The following is an 18,144-nucleotide window of genomic DNA, read 5'->3' on the forward strand; positions in this document are numbered from 1 at the left end:
ATCTTTTTGTTCCTTAGCCACTCCAGTGTAGCTTTGGCTGTGTGCTTTGGGTCGTTGCCATACTGAAAGGTGAACTATTGTCCCAATGTCAGCTTTCTTGTCGAGGGCAGCAGGTTTTCCTCGAGGATTTTTCTGGATTTTGCTCCATCCATTTTCTTTTCTATCCTGACAAGTGTCCCAGTCCCTGCTGATGAGAAACATCCCATAACATGATGCTGCCACCACCATGCTTTACAGTAGGTATGGTGTTCTTTGGGTGATGTGCTGTGTTGCGTTTGCACCAAATTTAATGTTTTGCATCGAGGCTAAAACGTCACATCTTGGTTTTGTCAGACCACAAAACCTTTTGCGACATGGCTTCAGAATCTCCGGAATGCATACCTCGAACAGGAATCGAGGTGGGCTTTTTGAGTAATGTCTTCCTTCTTGCCAACCTACTGTACAGTTCAGACTTGTGGAGTGCTTGGGATATTGTTGTCACATGCACACAGTGACCAGTCTTTGCTATAAAGGCCTGCAGCTCTTTCAAAGTTGCCATTGGCCTCTGGGTGGCCTATCTGATCAGTCTCCTCCTTGCTTGGTCATCCAGTTTGAAGGGACTGCCTGATCTAGGCAGGGTCTTGGTGGTACCATACATCTTTCACTTCTTAATAATTGCCTTGACTCTGCTCTGAGGAATACTCAAGGCCTTTGAAATATTATTATACCCATCCCCTAATCTGTACCTTTCCACAACTTTATCCCGGAGGTCTTTTGAAAGCTCCTTGGTGCTCATGGTTGTCTTTGCTATGAAATGCACTTCCAAGCAGAGGAAACCTGCAGGAACAGCTCATTTTATTCTGAAATAATCAGAATCGTTATACTTTCACACAGGTTGAGGCCAATAATGTTGGTTTTTGATTTTGAAGGTGATTGGGTACACCTGAGTTAATTTACAACCAAGATATTTATCCAACCACTTATCCAACCAAGATATTCTAGTTTTGTATTTTTAATTAATTTTCAGAAATTTGTAGAATTTGTTTTTCACTTGGAAGTTGTGTGTTGCAATGTGTAAATAAAGGTGGAAACGGTCTGATTTACTGCATTTTATTTCCAGGCTATAAGGCAACAAAAGGTGAAAAATTTGAAAGCTGGTGTAGACTTTCTATAGGCACTGTACCTTTGAGCTGTCTCATCTGTTTGATTTCCATACCGACAACAAGCTGTCTGTTTGGTTCTTCACAGGTAGGGTGTTGCATCACAAAGTCCGCTTTATTTTGGATGTATTTTAACCCTTTGAGTACGGATGACGTCCAGTGCCGCAACCCGCGAAAAAGTTTTGTGTACGGATGACGTTACTACACGTCATTGACTACACCTAAAAATAGATCGTCAGTACGAGGTGTTTTCAAAAAGTATTCGACCTTTGTTCATAAAAAATACTCGTATCCAGATACAACAAACTTACACTAATGTCCTTCAAAGTAGTCCCCTTGGGCTGCCACACACTTCTCCCAACGGTTCTGCCACTGTCGGAAGCAGCGCTGGAACGCCTCTTTTGGGATGGCGCGCAGCTGGTCCGTCGCATTCCGCATGATGTCTTCTCTGGATTGAAATCTGGTCCCTTACAGGGGCATTTTCAGCTTGGAGAAAAGCCAGAAGTCACACGGAGCCATGTCGGGAGAGTAGGGAGCCTGACGAAGCACAGGTGTGTTGTGTTTGGCCAAGAAACTCTATCAAATGTGAAGAATGGGCGGGTGCGTTATCGTGATGGAGCTGCCAATTGCCCGCTGCCCACAGGTCCGGCCGTTTGCGTCGCACAGCGTCACGAAGGCGACGCAGAACCTCTTGGTAATACTCCTTGGTGATGGTTGTGCCGTGTGGTGCGTACTCGTGATGAACCACGCCACTGGAGTCGAAGAAGACGGTCAGCATGACTTTGACATTGCTGCGGACCTGCCTTGCTTTTTTTGGCCTCGGGGATGTTGGATGCTTCCATTGTGATGACTGCAACTTGGTTTCTGGGTCGTACCCATAAACCCAGGACTCATCGCCAGTGGTCACTGTGTTGAGGAAGCTGGGATCGCTGTTCACAGTCTCCAGCATGTCCTGTGCGATCTCCAAACGGAGTTGCTTCTGCTCAATCGTTAGCAGCTTTGGTACGAACTTGGCTGAGATTCTCCTGAAGCCCAAATCCTCCTTCATAATGGAATGAACGGATCCAATGCTGACGCCCACCTCATCTGCAAGTTCTCTGATCGTGATTCGACGATCCTGCATCACCAGGGTCCTCAATTGGTCAATGACGATCTCATTTCGGGATGTTGAGGGCCTACCCGAACGTGCTTCACTCTTCACTGATGTGCGGCCATCTTTGAAGTGGTTGTACCACTCCTTTATCTGTGTGGTGCTCATTGCTTCGTCCCCGAAGGCCTGTTGAATCTTGCGGATCGTTTCCACTTGGGAATCGCCAAGCTTTACACAAAATTTGATGCAGTAGCATTGTTCAAGTTTTTCTGTAATTTTGTCAAAAACGAAAATCCGACGGCGCTCACTTACACTTCCTCACTCATCGGCGGTCTGCCGTCGAATGACAGCTTCTGCAGGTGGGAAAAAATTCACGCGTGCGCATTAGGATCGCCTACATACGTGCACCAATCAACGCCTCCCTAGCTTCATTTGTTTACGCACGATAAATTAAGGTCGCATACTTTTTGAACACACCTCGTATGTGGTTGCTTTCCTGTAATGCCAAATTAATCCCGTAGCGAATCGACCGGGGGTATTTTCCACCGGGGGTATTTTTATCAAAAAAATCACGTACTCAAAGGGTTAAGCTCTGGTATCTGCTTGTTAAGTTAAGTTAAGTGTGTGTCTACCCTCAGGAGAGCCAGGAAACAATATCTCTCTACTCTCAAGACTGAACTCTCAAACCTGTCTCCTTCCTCCAAATCTTGGTGGCGTCTGGTCAAATCTGTTTCTGGTGTTTGTTCCCCTTCCATCCCCTCCCTTACCTCAAATGGCTACACAGCTGACTATGCACGTGAAAAAGCTGAATGCCTCAACTTTGTGTTTGCCACAAAATCATTTGTCGCAAACCCATCCCTCTCTGTACCCACCGTACCCAGTCATACCCAGCTGCTCCTGGACTCTGTGTCCTTTCCTCCTGACAAGGTGGAGAAGTTTCTGTCAATCCTCGACTATGATTCTGCAACTGGACCAGACGGCATCAGCCCAAAGGTCATAAAATCCTGCTCTGCCACTCTATCTCACCCTCTCTCTGTTCTCTTCACCCTCTCTTTTGCTCAAGGTCATCTGCCATCAGCTTGGAAATCAGCCCACATTACCGTTTTACACAAAAAAGGTGCAAAAACAGATCCTTGCAACTACAGACCAATCAGCCTTCTCCCAATTATCAGCAAAGTCATGGAATCCATTATTGCTTCGGATATCAAATCTTTCCTCTTCTCCAATGGCTTGATCTCTGATCATCAATTTGGTTTCAGACCAGGTCACTCTACTCTGGACATGCTGCTTCTGCTGTCTCAACAATGGATGGAGGTCCTCAATGCCAAACAGGAAATTAGAGCTGTCTCCCTTGACATATCACGTGCCTTCGATACGGTCTGGCACCCCGCTCTGCTCACCAAACTCTCCTCCTATGGGATCCATGGAAATCTCCATGCATGGCTTGCAGACTTCCTCTCTGGTCGTAGTCAACATGTGGCCCTGAATGGGTTTCTCTCATCTCCCCTTCCTGTTCAAGCTGGAGTTCCTCAAGGCAGTATTCTGGGCCCTGTGCTTTTTCTGGTCTTCATCAATGATCTCTCTGACTCTCTTGAAAATACTCTCTATCTCTCTGCTGATGACTCCACACTCTGCCACTCCATTCCTCAAATCTCAGATCGGCAGTCTGCAGCCTCCTCACTCTCTGCAGACCTGGACAAAATCACAGACTGGTCCAACAAGTGGAACACATCTTTCAATCCTGACAAATCTCACACTCCTACTACGTCTCTTCGAAAAGACCGACTGGGCAACCCTCCCATCTACTTTCTCAACAATCCTCTCCAAGAAGTTCTGTCACTCAATCTTTTGGGTCTCACTGTCTGCCATGATCTTTCCTGGGAAAACCACATTTCCAAGCTGGCCTCCAAAGCCAGTTGCCGACTGGGCATCCTCCGTCGTGCGAGGTCCTTCCTTGGCACACCTGAGCTCCTCACCACATACAAGGCTTTCATCCGCAGCTCAATGGAATACTTTTCTGCCCTCTGGGCTGGTGCTCCTGCTTCACACCTCGCTCATCTTCACACTCTTGAAACCAAAGCTTTCAGAATCAGATTCAGAAGGAATCTCCCGCGATGAAGCTAACTCCGAGGGCCTTTCACTCACCCACCGCTGGCAGGTGGGTGGCCTTTCTGTCTTCTACCGACTCTTATCACCCACTCACCCACGGCCTCGCTCCTCCAGCTCTATCTGTGCTCTGTCCCCCAAAATTCCTGCAGGTCGCACAAGATCTGCCAGTAAACCTCTTCTGGTGAAATTGCCAAAATCAAGACTCTCTGCTCACCTCACTCCTTCATTCCTCTTTACGCCTGCCTCTGGAACAAACTCCCTCACTCTCTTCAATCCCACTCCTCCCCCAGGTCTTTAAAACAGCTGTTCACCACCATCTCTTATCTTCCCCCTTCCAAAACCTTGATCTATTCTACCCCCGTTAATTCACCCCAAATCCACTTTTTTTTTTTTTGAAATACCGACTTTTTTCTTTCCTGGAAGTTCCAGCAGTGTCCATGTGTTTTATACTTTCCCACCCCCTCCCCTGCCTTCCCATGCCTCCTCCCCCCCAAGCCCTCTCCCTCCCACAGATCTTCCGTTGTCCCTGGTCTCTGCTGTTGGACTTGTGTGCTTCTCTCTCTCTCCCCCATCTTGTCTCTTGCTCCCTTTTTTGTGTGTTTGTGTGTTCGCTCGTTGTTGTTCTTTGTGATTGATGTTAGCCCTTACACGAGCCTCGATCTTGTATACAAAAAAAAAAGTCCCATTAATTAAGTCCCATCTCCATGCATTAGTTTATGGACATTACATTTTCCACGGTGTCTATCACCAAGTGGAAGTGGGTTATCACAGGCACCCTGGCAAATTACAAATTGTTGCCAGCTTCCGCCGAATGTTGGTCAAGGGCAGCCAGTTCATGAATGATTTTAGCCAAAGATTTCCCCTGGCTAACACCACAAGTTTGGAATAATTTGATGCTGTGATGGGTGTGATGCTGTGATAGCTGTGATGGCCTTGGATTTAGTTTGGGGTTTCTAGTGTTGGTGATTCTCTTTATTGGTGTTTTTAGTGTTGGTGATTCTCTTTATTGTTAACCTTTTGTGAATTGTTTTGTGCAATTCTGTGTTAAGAAATTAATTGATTTCGTTAATAAATATGGATGCAACTCATCACGATTGTGTGCATAGGTTTATGAATAAGTAATTAATTATTTTGTCACCCACCTGGTCTCAATGACTCACATGCATGCTAATCTGTGCTTGGTTGGTGAACTTGCAACAATATTTACTGAAGTCAAAACAACATGAAATGATGGTTTAAAGTTATTGTGCCAGTGTATCTGAAGTGAAATTGTTTATTCTGTTTGTTATATCTACAAGAGAAAAACGAAGGTTGTTCACAAATTGAAAAGTTGATTTTGAGAAGAAGTTTGTTTTCCCTTCAGTAATCCTCTGTCTGCGTGATTCATAGGCAGAAGTTGAGGACAGATCACAGGCAGAAGATAATGAGTGTGGGCATACTCCACTTTTCTCTTATCAATATAGTTCTGTCTTGCTTTAGTCTAACTTGTAAGTTACGTGCACAAAGAGCCGCAGTGTGGCAATGTTAATCCTGATGAAGCGGCACTTACAAGGAAGGAAGGAATGAACATTGCTGCTCACAGAAACGTCATTTTAATTTTACCATCCTTGACACTGACTGAGAATATTAGAGAGCTTTCCTTTTCAGCAGTGATACCTTCAGTGAAACCACAAGGTGAGACTGAATTCCTGGGCATCTTAAGTCTGCTAACTGTGCAAGTACAGACGAATCATCCAATGTACCAGACATATAAAATGAACAGGCAAAGCCCCTATCTTAAATATACAAAGTGCAATTGGCCTCATCTGATCTTACCTTGTGGAAGGACTGTCGCTTTGAGAGTTTTGCAAGTTGATTTCCCTCTTTACTGAAACAGCACCACTAGATGGTGCAAAATATTTTTTTGTTGCGCTATCTTTGCTAACAACTGCCGAGATGGTGCAAGTTAATTACTTCACTTACAGCAGACAAGTTCTGGCTATAATTCACGAGCACCTACGGACTTCATTACTTATTTTCAGATAACATCCATTAAAGAATCCCTTTGAACCACACTCCCAGAACCATTTGCTTAATGCTTTTTCATGACTGTTCCCTACTGGTAGCAGGTCGTCTTAATAGCAGTGTTCTACATTACACTTTGAGTAACATAAACTGCTGAGGTTAATTATGTAAGACTTTAACTGATGAGTAAATGCATAGAAAAACTTGTGTTGTGACTTGGCTTGAATGGCAGTTGTGGGAAGGGTCTATATTTGCTATTTTATTCCACCTTATGAGCATCATGGGTTAGTTTATCGAAAATGAGCAAAATATGTTGATCAATGGCATTTGAATCATCAAGCGTATACTGTCTATCCTATCAAGTTCCTCATCATTATGCCTTGTCAGTATAATCGCAAAAATTGTTGATGGGACATTAATCACCAATATATTGATATTTGAAACATTGGCAATGATAATTGAGGTATTGTACAAGGGTGTGGAGATGTCACAATAAACTTGAAATGGTTGTCAGTGGTGCCACCTTCTGCCTCATTTTGGTCTCATTTTAATATAAACAATTTTTTCATCCAAGGCGGACAGACCTTGCAATATTTTTTGTTGGACACATGGAAAAAACTTTTTCTTTTTCTTTTTCTCAAGATTTCAAAGGAACATACTACTTCTGGTATTTGACCAATTATACCAAAGCTATACATTTTGTTTCTTAATATTGTGTAGATTTAGAATATACCACAACCTTCTTGATGAAGTAAAATTCTAAGTGATGTTTTAAGCCAAGCTAAATAATAGCATGGAAAATCTGAGTGGTGGTTACTTGCGTGCTCCACTTATGCATGTATTTTCCCCTCAACTGGGAAAGTACCTTTCTATCTGTCAAGAACTGCTTGGAATAGAGTTGCTGATTTCAGCATTTACTGTTTTCACGGTGTCCAAGTTAGGTGCTTACACTTTTGCTCAATTGGAATTTTGAGGCAGAACTAATCTGTTTTATTATTGATATCTTGCAGCACTGCAAAGTACAACCTGCTCAGTTTTCTTCCACGGTTTCTGTACGAGCAGTTTAGCAAAGCGGCCAATGTTTTCTTCCTATTCATTGCATTATTGCAGGTGTGTAAAACATCAAAGGCACCATTGTTTCATCATGGGCACAGTGAATTCCTCACCTTAAGAATGTGGGTTTGGTTGTTTATCCAAGAATGGAAAAATACGTGACTGCTATCGTCCTCTCCATACGTTATGAATCATTTTTTAACACTTAATGCGTTTATTCGGATGTCATCATTGCGTTTGCAAACTTTCCTATGTACTTTTGAATTCTGTAATTTTTGATTTTGAAAACACACTGATGGAATTTTCTTGTCAATCTTTAATATATAAAAAATTAATGTTTATATTTTTTGAAACCAAATCATGGTAGCAGAAGTTTGAAAGCAGCTTGAAATTGGAAACATTGTTATCGAAAATAATGGTCACCGTCCTTGTGGGTAATAAAAGGTCATAAGACTAACTTGAGACAGTGTCCTTCATTAAAAGTATAATAAACGCTGTCTCCATCGATCTTGCCAAGGCCATAACAGCCGTAACGTTTAATCTCTACATGAGAGAATTCCACATAGCTATTTGGGCGGTGAATACGCTAACAGATCGCTGTCTCCATCGATCTTGCCAAGGCCGTAACACCTATCGGCTCAAAATCCTTTTAACTGTTGATTTGGTACAGTCACACGTATCGGGAATTTGGTACACGTATCGAGAGTACATACGACATAGCGATTGTGAACACGATTATTGATCACGATTCACGATCACGATCATCACGATCATAGTGTATCGATCACGATTTGAAACACGATGGAATAATATTTACCGATATGAACAGTGATGTGGCTTTTATTGAAATTCTAAAGATACTGTTTAGATTTTGATGATTTGCATGTGATATGATTCAACGGATGTTTATATGAATCGTTTAAAATTAAAAAAAACCTTCAATTTCTGATATTTTGCCTTTTCATTTGGGCTTCCCAATTGGAGCCCCGCCCATAGGGTGGGTACCGTTGCTAGTTGTATACAATTCCACTTGAAAGCATATGTTTGCACCAAAGGTGGATGAAGGTTAAGTTTTCTCTGCTCTGTCTGTTTGTGTTTGTTTGTCTGTTTGTCAACAGGATATCTTAAGTTGTGGATGGATTTTTACTAAATTTGGTGGACAGGTTGGTGTTTGACCAGGAATAATTTATTCGATTAATTAATTGACATATGATTTTTGTGGACAATATATTAGATTTTGGTGAAGATCCGGATCCGGACTCTATAATTTTTTTAAGTGATTCTACACCATTGAGTGATAGGGCAAACACCGATTATATACCACAATGTCTCAAAAGTTATGGACGGATTCGGACAAACCTAGTGTTACATATGTATATATACACAAAAAATTACCACACCTTTTCAATTGGTAGGTAAAATGTAGAGGACTCTTGATTTTTTTTTTTTTTTTGTATACATAATTATCGAGGCTCATGAAAGAGCTAACATTTATCACACAAACAAATCAAACAGACAGACAAACAAAGTATATAAAAAGGGGAGCGGTAGACAAGATGGGGAGAGAAGGGAAAGCACATCAACACAACATTTGAGAGCAGTGACATCGGGAATGTGTGGGAGGGAGAGGGCTTGGGGGGAGGCGGCTTGGGAAAGGGGGGGGGGGGGGGGGAAGTATAAACACAAGGACACCAACGACTTCCAGGAAAGAAGTTTGGTATTTCAAAAAAGTGGATTTGGGGTTAAATTAGCGGGGGTAGAAAAGATAAAGGTTTTGGATGGGGGAAGATAAGAGATGGTAGTGAACAGCTGTTTTAAAGACCTGGAGGGAGGAGTGGGATTGAAGAGAGTGAGGGAGTTTGTTCCAGAGGTGGGAGAAAAGAGGAATGAAGGAGTGAAGGTGAGCAGAGAGTCTTGATTTTGGCAGTTTAACCATAAGAGGGTTGCAGGCAGATCTTGTGCGACCTGTAGGAATATTTGGGGGACAGAGCCCAGAGAGAGCAGGAGGAGCAAGGCCGGAGAGGAGTCGGTAGAAGACAGAAAGACCACTAACCTGCCTGCGGCGAGTAAGTGAAAGGCCCTCGGAGGTAGCTTCATCACGGGAGATTCCAATGATTCTGAACACTTTGGTTTCAACAGCGTGAAGACGAGCTACGTGTGAGGCAGGAGCACCAGCCCAGAGGGGAGAGCAGTATTCCATTGAGCTGCGGATGAAAGCCTTGTATGTGGTGAGGAGCTCAGGTGTGCCAAGGAAGGACTTCACACGACGGAGGATGCCCAGTCGGCGACTGGCTTTGGAGGCCAGATTTGAAATGTGGTTTTCCCAGGAAAGATAATGGCAGATAGTGAGACCCAAAAGCATGAGTGACAGAACTTCTTGGAGAGGATTATTCAGAAAGTGGATGGGAGGGTTGTCCAGTCTGTCTTTTTGGAGAGACATCGTAATAGTGTGAGATTTGTCAGGATTGAAAGACATGTTCCACTTGTTTGCCCAGTCTGTGATTTTGTCCAGGTCTGCAGAGAGTGAGGAGGCTGCAGACTGCCGATCTGAGGGATGAGGAATGGAGCGGCAGAGAGTGGAGTCATCAGCAAAGAGATAGAGAGGATTTTCAAAAGAGTCGGAGAGATCATTGATGAAGACCAGAAAAAGCACAGGGCCCAGAACACTACCTTGGGGAACCCCAGCCAGAACAGGAAGGGGCGATGAGAGAAATCCTTTCAGGGCCACACGTTGACTACGACCAGAGAGGAAGTCCGCAAGCCAAGCGTGGAGATTTCCATGGATACCAAAGGAGGAGAGTTTGGTGAGCAGAGCGGGGTGCCAGACCGTAGCGAAGGCACGTGACATGTCGAGGGAGACGGCTCTAATTTCCTGTTTGGCATTGAGGACCTCCATCCATTGTTGAGACAGCAGAAGCAGCATGTCCATAGTAGAGTGACCTGGTCTGAAACCAAATTGATGATCAGAGATCAAGCCATTGGAGAAGAGGAAAGATTTCATATCCGAAGCAGTGATGGATTCCATGACTTTGCTGATAATTGGGAGAAGGCTGATTGGTCTGTAGTTGCTAGGATCTGTTTTTGCACCTTTTTTGTGTAAAGTGGTGATGTTGGCTGATTTCCAAGCAGATGGCAGATGACCTTGAGAGAAGGTTTTCCTGAGAAGGTTTTCTTGCATCATTGGAAATTCCATATTTAAAATTCACAAAACAATGAGTCAGTACCTTGGCACCATTCCATATATTGGTGGCTGTTGTTAATGTTAAACCAAATATCCAATTTTTTGCCTCCTTAATAATAAATAAAAGAACTTAGAAGAGTTAGACTTCGAAGACTTAGAAGAGATCATTATTTTGTTTGATACTTTTATATCGATAAATAAACGTTCTGCTTCCCGGTACTTAAATCAAGATTCAATTGATTTCACAGGAAAAGTTGATACTGATTTTGTTAACTTATTATTTTGTGAAACAGTATCTTATATATTTAGTCAAACTTTTTGAGTCTGAAGTCAAGATTTTGTTGATGTGGGACTTAATAAGAATGTATCGAACAACCAATAATTCTTAGATCTTGTTTCAGTTATTGTGGAACATTGCATATGTTACATCCAACATACGTTTAAGAAGACATCAAACTTTGGCAATCGCTGCTGTAGATAATGAAGCATGATGCATTGACGATGTCATTTGATAGATACAAATGGCCTTGTACTTGTACCTTCAGAGAAATTCGACATGAACATCACACTTCACGTCCATTTTCTGTTGCACAATTTGCACCAATTTAATTGGAAGCATCATCATTTTGAAGTGGCATACATTCAAAAATTAAATTGCAAATGAGAGGATATGGCCAATACTTTAAATTAATTTCAACAATCTTGGTTAAATCTGGCGCACTGCCTCTAAAATTATTTGTTGCACTGGTCATTGGTATTTATTTGAATTTGTCAACAAAATACAAGGAAACTTAAAAACAAATATTTTGGCTTTGTTGTATCCCATTCATTTATCCCTTGATTGATGAAGGTAATCAACCTAACCTCTTCATTGCCCTTGTATAATTACCTCCACCACCAAAGGTGAATGGAGGTTATGTTTCCACCCCTGTCTGTGTGTCTGTCTGTCTGTTTGATTGTCTGTTTGTGAACAAAATATCTCAAAGTTGTGGACTGATTCGGACGAAATTTGGAAGAGATGTGGCGTATGTGACAAGGACGAAATGATTACATTTTGGTGGAGATCGGGATTCGGATCCGGCTACTAGAATTTTAAAAGTGATTCTTCACCATTGGGAGATAGGGCCAAAACGATACAGAGCAGGATATCTCAAAAAGTTGTGGACAGATTTGGACGAAACTTGGTGGACCAGTTGGATATCTGACAAGGATGATTCGTTTCGATTTTGTTGAAGATCTGAATATGGATTCGGATGTGAGAAATATTAAAAATTTTTAAAGTGGTTCTTCACCATTGGGACATCGGGCCAAAAACGATACATAGCAGGACATCTCAAAAAGTTATTGATGGATTTGGACAAACCTTGGTGGAGAGGTTGTGTGTGTGACGAGGAAGAATCGATTCAATTTTGGTGAAGATCCGGATCCAGCTAGTAGAATTTTTAAAGTGATTCTTTACCATTGAGTGATATGGCCAACCCGGCAGTGGTATGCTCTCTACTGAGTGCCGTTCTAGTTTGTTAATTTATGCACTGAGTATGTTATAAATATTTAAACATTGTAAGTTGTTCTATTTTTACTTTGGATGAAATATTTTATGAACTTGGGTTTTCTTTCTTATCTTTGCTGTCTCCAACATGTTCATTGTCTGGGCTTCTTAGCGTATGAGCAAAATATGATACTTTAATATCCATGCATTTACATGTACTCCAGGAATTTACATGTACAGAAAAGCCTAAGTCATTGTATCCAAAATGCTGTTATTATCCAAAAGTTATTTGTCTCTTTCTTTTGCAGCAAATTCCAAATGTCTCCCCAACAGGTCGTTATACAACATTAGTGCCTTTGCTCGGCATCCTTGCTGTCGCTGCTTTGAAGGAAATCATCGAGGATTATGTTAGTACATTTTCCACAAATTTTCAACTGCATGTGAATGTTTTTCCAAAAGTTTCTTCTGATTATTGAGCAAACTTCTTCTTTTCATAGCATCTCGTTTTATGTCCAATATTTATCTTCCAAGAGCAATGTCATAAGAAAAATGTGAAGGTACAGGAAAAATGTTTTGTTTGGCATGGGCAATTATTATTTTTGTCTTTTATTTGGAATAATAATATAAATAATAATAATAACTAGAACTTCCACTTTATAACTGCTGGCATTGATGACTGGGTACCACACGCTGTCCTGCTTTGATGCACCCCCTGCTTTGCTACAACCCCACTTTCATCGGATATGCGTGACACATGACATCCTCGTTATAAAACTGAATTCAGTATTGTATTTTAAATATTTTAGAAAAAAATGAGGATAGCCTCGATCTTTTGAGTCCTCGGAGTCTTTTGGATCGTCAAGGTCCTCTGGGTCTTTTGGGGACTCGGGGTCTTTTGGGTCTTTTGAGTCCTCGGGGTTGTTTGGGTCCTCAGGGTCCTCTGGTTCTTCGTGGTATTTAAGATTATTTGGGGGTATTTTGGGGTCTTGGTGGTTTTCAGGGTCTTGGGGGTCTTAAAGGTTCTTCAAAGGTCTAATGAGTCTCAGCAGTCTAAAGTATCAAAAGGTACATTCCCATAGCACATAATTAATAGACAGGATGCCACTGACTTAAAACGGTACATAATTAATATATATACTGAAAAGTCACGTGGCTGGAGAAGATAATATTGTAGAGATTCTTCATCAAACAATAACTTCTGGCTGCTAGACCGTACGACCAATCGTGGAAATTTTAAAACACGTAATACCGCTTCACGACTACGACATTACTTTGAAGCTTCACATCGATCAATTAAGCTGTTCAAGAGATAGAATTTTAAAAAGATTTTTGTTCAATCCAATGTGACTGCCAAACCATGTGACCGATGAATTATTCAAGAACAGCATGGTATCCCAAGGCATGGGGAACATATGTGTGAAGTTTCCACTCGATCTGTTCAGCCGTTCTGGAGGAGGTGATTTTAAAAGGTTTATTCTTCAAAAAATCATAGCTGCCACACTATGTGACCTATGACATCATGGTCGTGGAACGTTTGTTCATCATAGGTATGCGATTGTGCCTATAAAGTTTCGCCCTGATCTGTTCAGCTGTTTCGGAGAAGAAGGGTTTTTGTGGTTTTGTGTAAAAAAGAAAAATGGCGGCTGAACCACGTGACCAATGACATCATCAAATTTTTTTTCTTGCCCGATTTATCCTTGGATTATGCTCAAGAAATTTCATATTCATGGGATCAAGCATTCTACTTGTCGAATTATGACGTCATAATGGAGGCACCTATGACATCATCATTACAAACAACAACAACATGCATTTTTAGGCCATTTTCCCTGCTAGAGCGGGGGTTAGCCTTGCGGTCCCCATGACAATCTTCTCCATTTTGCCCTATTTTCTGCATCTCTCCTTGTTAACCCCCTTGCCCGCATTTCTTCTTCCACCATCTTTAGCCAAGTCTTTCTCGGTCTTTGCCGTCTTCTACTTGCTTCTACATTCATTTCCATCACTCTTCTCAACCAGTCATTTTCATCCTTCCTCAACACATGACCAAACCATCTCAAACTGTTTCTCTTCACAGCATCCATCACAGGCTCTATTCCCATCATCTTTCGCAATTCATCATTTGTCTTCCTCTCTCTCAACGATACTCCGCACATCTACCGAACCATTCGCATTTCCACCCTTTCCAGCCTTTGTTGCTGCTCTACATTCATTACCCATGTCTCGCTCCCATAAATCATAACACTTCTCACACATGGAGCATACACCTTTCCCTTCAGCTTCATCGACACTCCTCTCCTCATCAGTACGCCACTCAGTTCCCGAAACTTCTTCCATGCACATCTCACTCTGGCAACCGTTGCCGAGTCTGATCCACCTTCTCCATTCAGCATGTCTCCTAGGTAACAAAATGTTTTCACACCTTCCAGCTTCACGCCGTCTCCAAGATCCAACTCAACATTTCCTCCATCTGCAGCTCCCTCTGTGCACACCTTACATTTGAATGTAGCTGCCACACTGGTTAATGACCCTCTCAGACCACTACATTTTTGATGAACCCACTCAGCGCACATTGTATATTGAATGGAGTTCACTCCGTCACCCTTCCTGCACACAGCATATGGCCACTTCCCAGTTCTTTCCACCTCACCACATGCTTTACCACTTGCCATCACCTTCGTCTTTCCGATATTCACCTTCAGACCTTTGTCTCCATACATTCCTTCCACTTGTTCATGTTTTCCTTCAGTCCATCCATACTTTCCGCAATCAACACCAGATCATCTGCATACAACAACTCCCATGGTAAACCCTCCTTTACGTTCTGAGCCAGCACCTCCATCACAGCTACAAATAGTAGTGGACTTAGTACCGACCCCTGATGCACTCCCACCTTCACCTCAATCTCACCACTGTTCACGTCCTTCGTCCTTACAGCTGTGTTCGCTCGTTTGTACATTGCCATCACTACTCTGATCAACCATTCCTCCACTCCGAACTTCCTCAATGCCCATGTCACTACTTCACGTGGAACCCTATCGAATGCTTTCTCCAGATCAACAAACCCAAGAAACAACTTCTTCCTCTTCTCCATGTACTTCTCCTGCAACTGCCTCACAATAAAAAGCGCGTCTGTCGTTCCTCTTCCTGGCATAAATCCAAACTGCATTTCGTCAATCTTCACTTTCTTCCTTATCCTCCTCTCCAACACCCTTTCCAATACCTTCATTCCATGCTCCAATAACTTTATCGCTCGGTACGAGCCACACTCCAGAGGGTCACCTTTCCCCTTGTATAGAGGGACGAGGGTACTCGGTTCCCAATCCACTGGAATGCGGCCTTCTTTCACCACCAGATTACAGATCTCTGTCATTCTCTTCACACCCCAACTTCCTGCTGCCTTCAACATATCTCCCACAACTCCCGTCGGCCCTCCCGCTTTTCTACTCTTCATTGCTTTTATCGCTTCCTCATTATCAAATGACATCATCATTATCAAATGTTATTCCCCAGAGAGAGTACTTTACCATGAGCCATGTCTCAATTTTTTTTGGGGGGGGGTTTTCAAAGATGGCACCCATATCATGAGATGTATAACATAATTAACATTTAAAAATTCTACAGGTGGAGCCTCTCCTTCGGTGAAAAATTTGTGTCAATCGGACCAACTGTTGCCGAGAAAAATGAATTTTAAATGGAATAGTTCCGAAAAATCGCGGCGGAGGAATAAAAAAAGAAAAGAAATAATCTGAGCAAAAACACGAGGGTACCACAGCCTGAAAGGCCAGTGGTATCCTCTGTCGTGAAAATCAAGCTCAGACACGACTTGACCTCTGGGTAGGTTTAATATCATTTAGATCTGTAGTACATCCTGTAAGAATACATGCATGCAACAGGCATTAAAATCAGAGCATTTCATGAGCAGCAATGGTTGAATCAATATAACAATGGTCCTACAGAGAGGACTGTCAGCGCAGCATTTAGGGGCGTACATACCATTCAAACTACAGGACTATGTCACAGTGAGTTCCGCTGGAGTGTCCGCGCGCCCCGGTTGTCCCGGGTCTTATAGACGCCCCTTCCGTAGCGAGCACACCCTGGGTTCACCTTGGTATAATTTCACTACATTCTCCCCACCGTTAGAACTATACTGCCGCTCGGCAGGTTGCAAGCAAGCATCAGCAATAAACGAATGGGTCACGTCAATCCACGTCAGTCGGTCCACCCGTAGCGGTCGGGGCGGCGAACCTCCCTGCCAGTTCGTGTTCGGAATCTACCGGGCACGGCGTCCCCAAGCCCGGAGTCCCCCGCGTCGGAATAGCCGCCGGAGGTGGGAGTCGGAGGGGGCGCCCCTGCGCCTTCGGGCACGGGAGTGGGGGACGACGGGAGTAACAGTGGTAGTTCCATAGGGGAAGCTTCGATAGAGTCCATAGACTCGTAGACGGGTTCGTCGATATCCCTGTCGTCGTCCCCACATGGGGCGAGATGGCGTACGGAGACAGTAGACTCGCGGCCATCCGCCGTTAACACGCGAGCATGCTCGGGATTAGCCTGGAGGACCTGCACCTTGTCAACAAGGGGGTCGTACTTGCTAGCGCGAACCGCTCGTTTGAGATAGGCGGGCCCCGGTTCAGCGAGCCAGCTGGGTAAAGATTGGATACTGCCGGAGCTTCTAGGGTGGTGGAACAGTCGTTCGTGAGGAGTCTGGTTGGTGGCAGTACATAGGAGAGCCCGGATCGAGTTTAGAGCGGCAGGTAGTGACCACGCCCATTTATCGAGGCCTCGGCCGAGGGTCCGAAGGCTTAGCATGACGGCCCGCCATATAATCCCATTAAAGCGTTCGATCTGTCCATTCGCTTGGGGCCGGTACGGCGTGGTGTAGCTCGAAGTGACATTATGCTGGAGCAAGTAGCCCCTCACCTCCTGGGACAGGAACACCGCACCCCAAGTGGCCGGCCTCGATAAGGCGTCAGCGACCAGGTTATCCTTCCCCGGGCGGTATTTGATGGTGTAGCAGAAGTCGGCGAGTTCGATACGCCAACGGGTGATTTTCTCATTCTTAATGCGCTGAGCATGTAAGGTGTCGTACATAAACGCAACACTCTGTTGGTCCGTGACGATTTGGAAACTCCGCCCAAGCAGATACGGCCGCCATCGCCGAATTGATTCGACGATCGCGTACGCTTCCTTTTCGACAGACGAATGCCTCCGCTCGGCGGAGGTGAGAGTCCGCGAGAAGAAAGCCACAGGGCGGCCTCCTTGGGAGAGAGTCGCCGCTATCGCATGATCCGAGGCATCACTCTCCAAAACGAAAGAGGCACTCTCGTCAATCGTCGCGACAGCGGCGCCAGCGATGTCGACTTTAAGGCCGCCAAGGCGGCCGGGCCCATGGGGAAAGTGTCGCAGGCCACGAGGGGGCGGAGCTTCGCGGAGAAATTTTGCACCCACTTTGAGTAGTGGGCGAACAGCCCTAGAGCGCGTTTCAGCGAAGCCCGATCGCTAGGCGGAGCCATATCGAGCAAAGGGCGCAGACGCTCCTTATCCGGAGAGACGGAGCCATGGGTCACGGTGTACCCCAAAAGGTCTACCGTGCGTAGAGAGTATCGACACTTAGCCGCATTCATGGTTAGGCGATATTTCCGCGCGACCTCGAGGAAGCGTTTCAGATTAGCGTCGTGATGCTCCTGGTCATACCCACAAACCGTAAGATTGTCCAGTTAGACAAAGACATCGGTCAAATTCTCCTTCGCAACGAGGTCATCCATAGCTCTCTGAAAACAAGCGACGCCGTTCGTTACCCCAAAGGGAAGTCTCGTGAACTGGTACAACCGCTGACCCGATTCAAAGGTCGTAAAGACGCGATCAGCCCTAGAGATGGGGACTTGATGATACGCACTACGCAGATCGAGAGTGCTATAAACGGAATACAGGGCCACCTGGCGTACCAGGGCATCCATCCCCGGTAAGGGGTAGGCATCCAGCTGTGTAAAACGATTAATCGTCTGCGAATAGTCGATTACCATACGCCGGCGGTGGGCCTCACTCCGCACCACTAAGACTTGGGCCCGCCACGGTGACCTAC

General features: G+C 44.2%; 1 protein-coding gene across 1 annotated transcript in view; it reads left to right on the forward strand.

Annotated features, from left to right (window-relative positions):
- Nucleotides 1-18,144, forward strand: part of ATP8A1 (ATPase phospholipid transporting 8A1) — a 541,081-nt gene that overhangs the window by 62,504 nt on the left and 460,433 nt on the right. The window contains exons 5-6 of the mRNA XM_078776729.1: nt 7,353-7,452; nt 12,374-12,472. Of these exons, the coding sequence (XP_078632855.1) occupies nt 7,353-7,452; nt 12,374-12,472 (199 nt within the window). The remainder of the gene's footprint in view (nt 1-7,352; nt 7,453-12,373; nt 12,473-18,144) is intronic.

This window comes from Myxine glutinosa, chromosome 4 (genome assembly GCF_964187855.1).
Source record: "Myxine glutinosa chromosome 4, kmMyxGlut1.1, whole genome shotgun sequence".
NCBI classification, from domain to species: Eukaryota; Metazoa; Chordata; class Myxini; order Myxiniformes; family Myxinidae; genus Myxine; species Myxine glutinosa.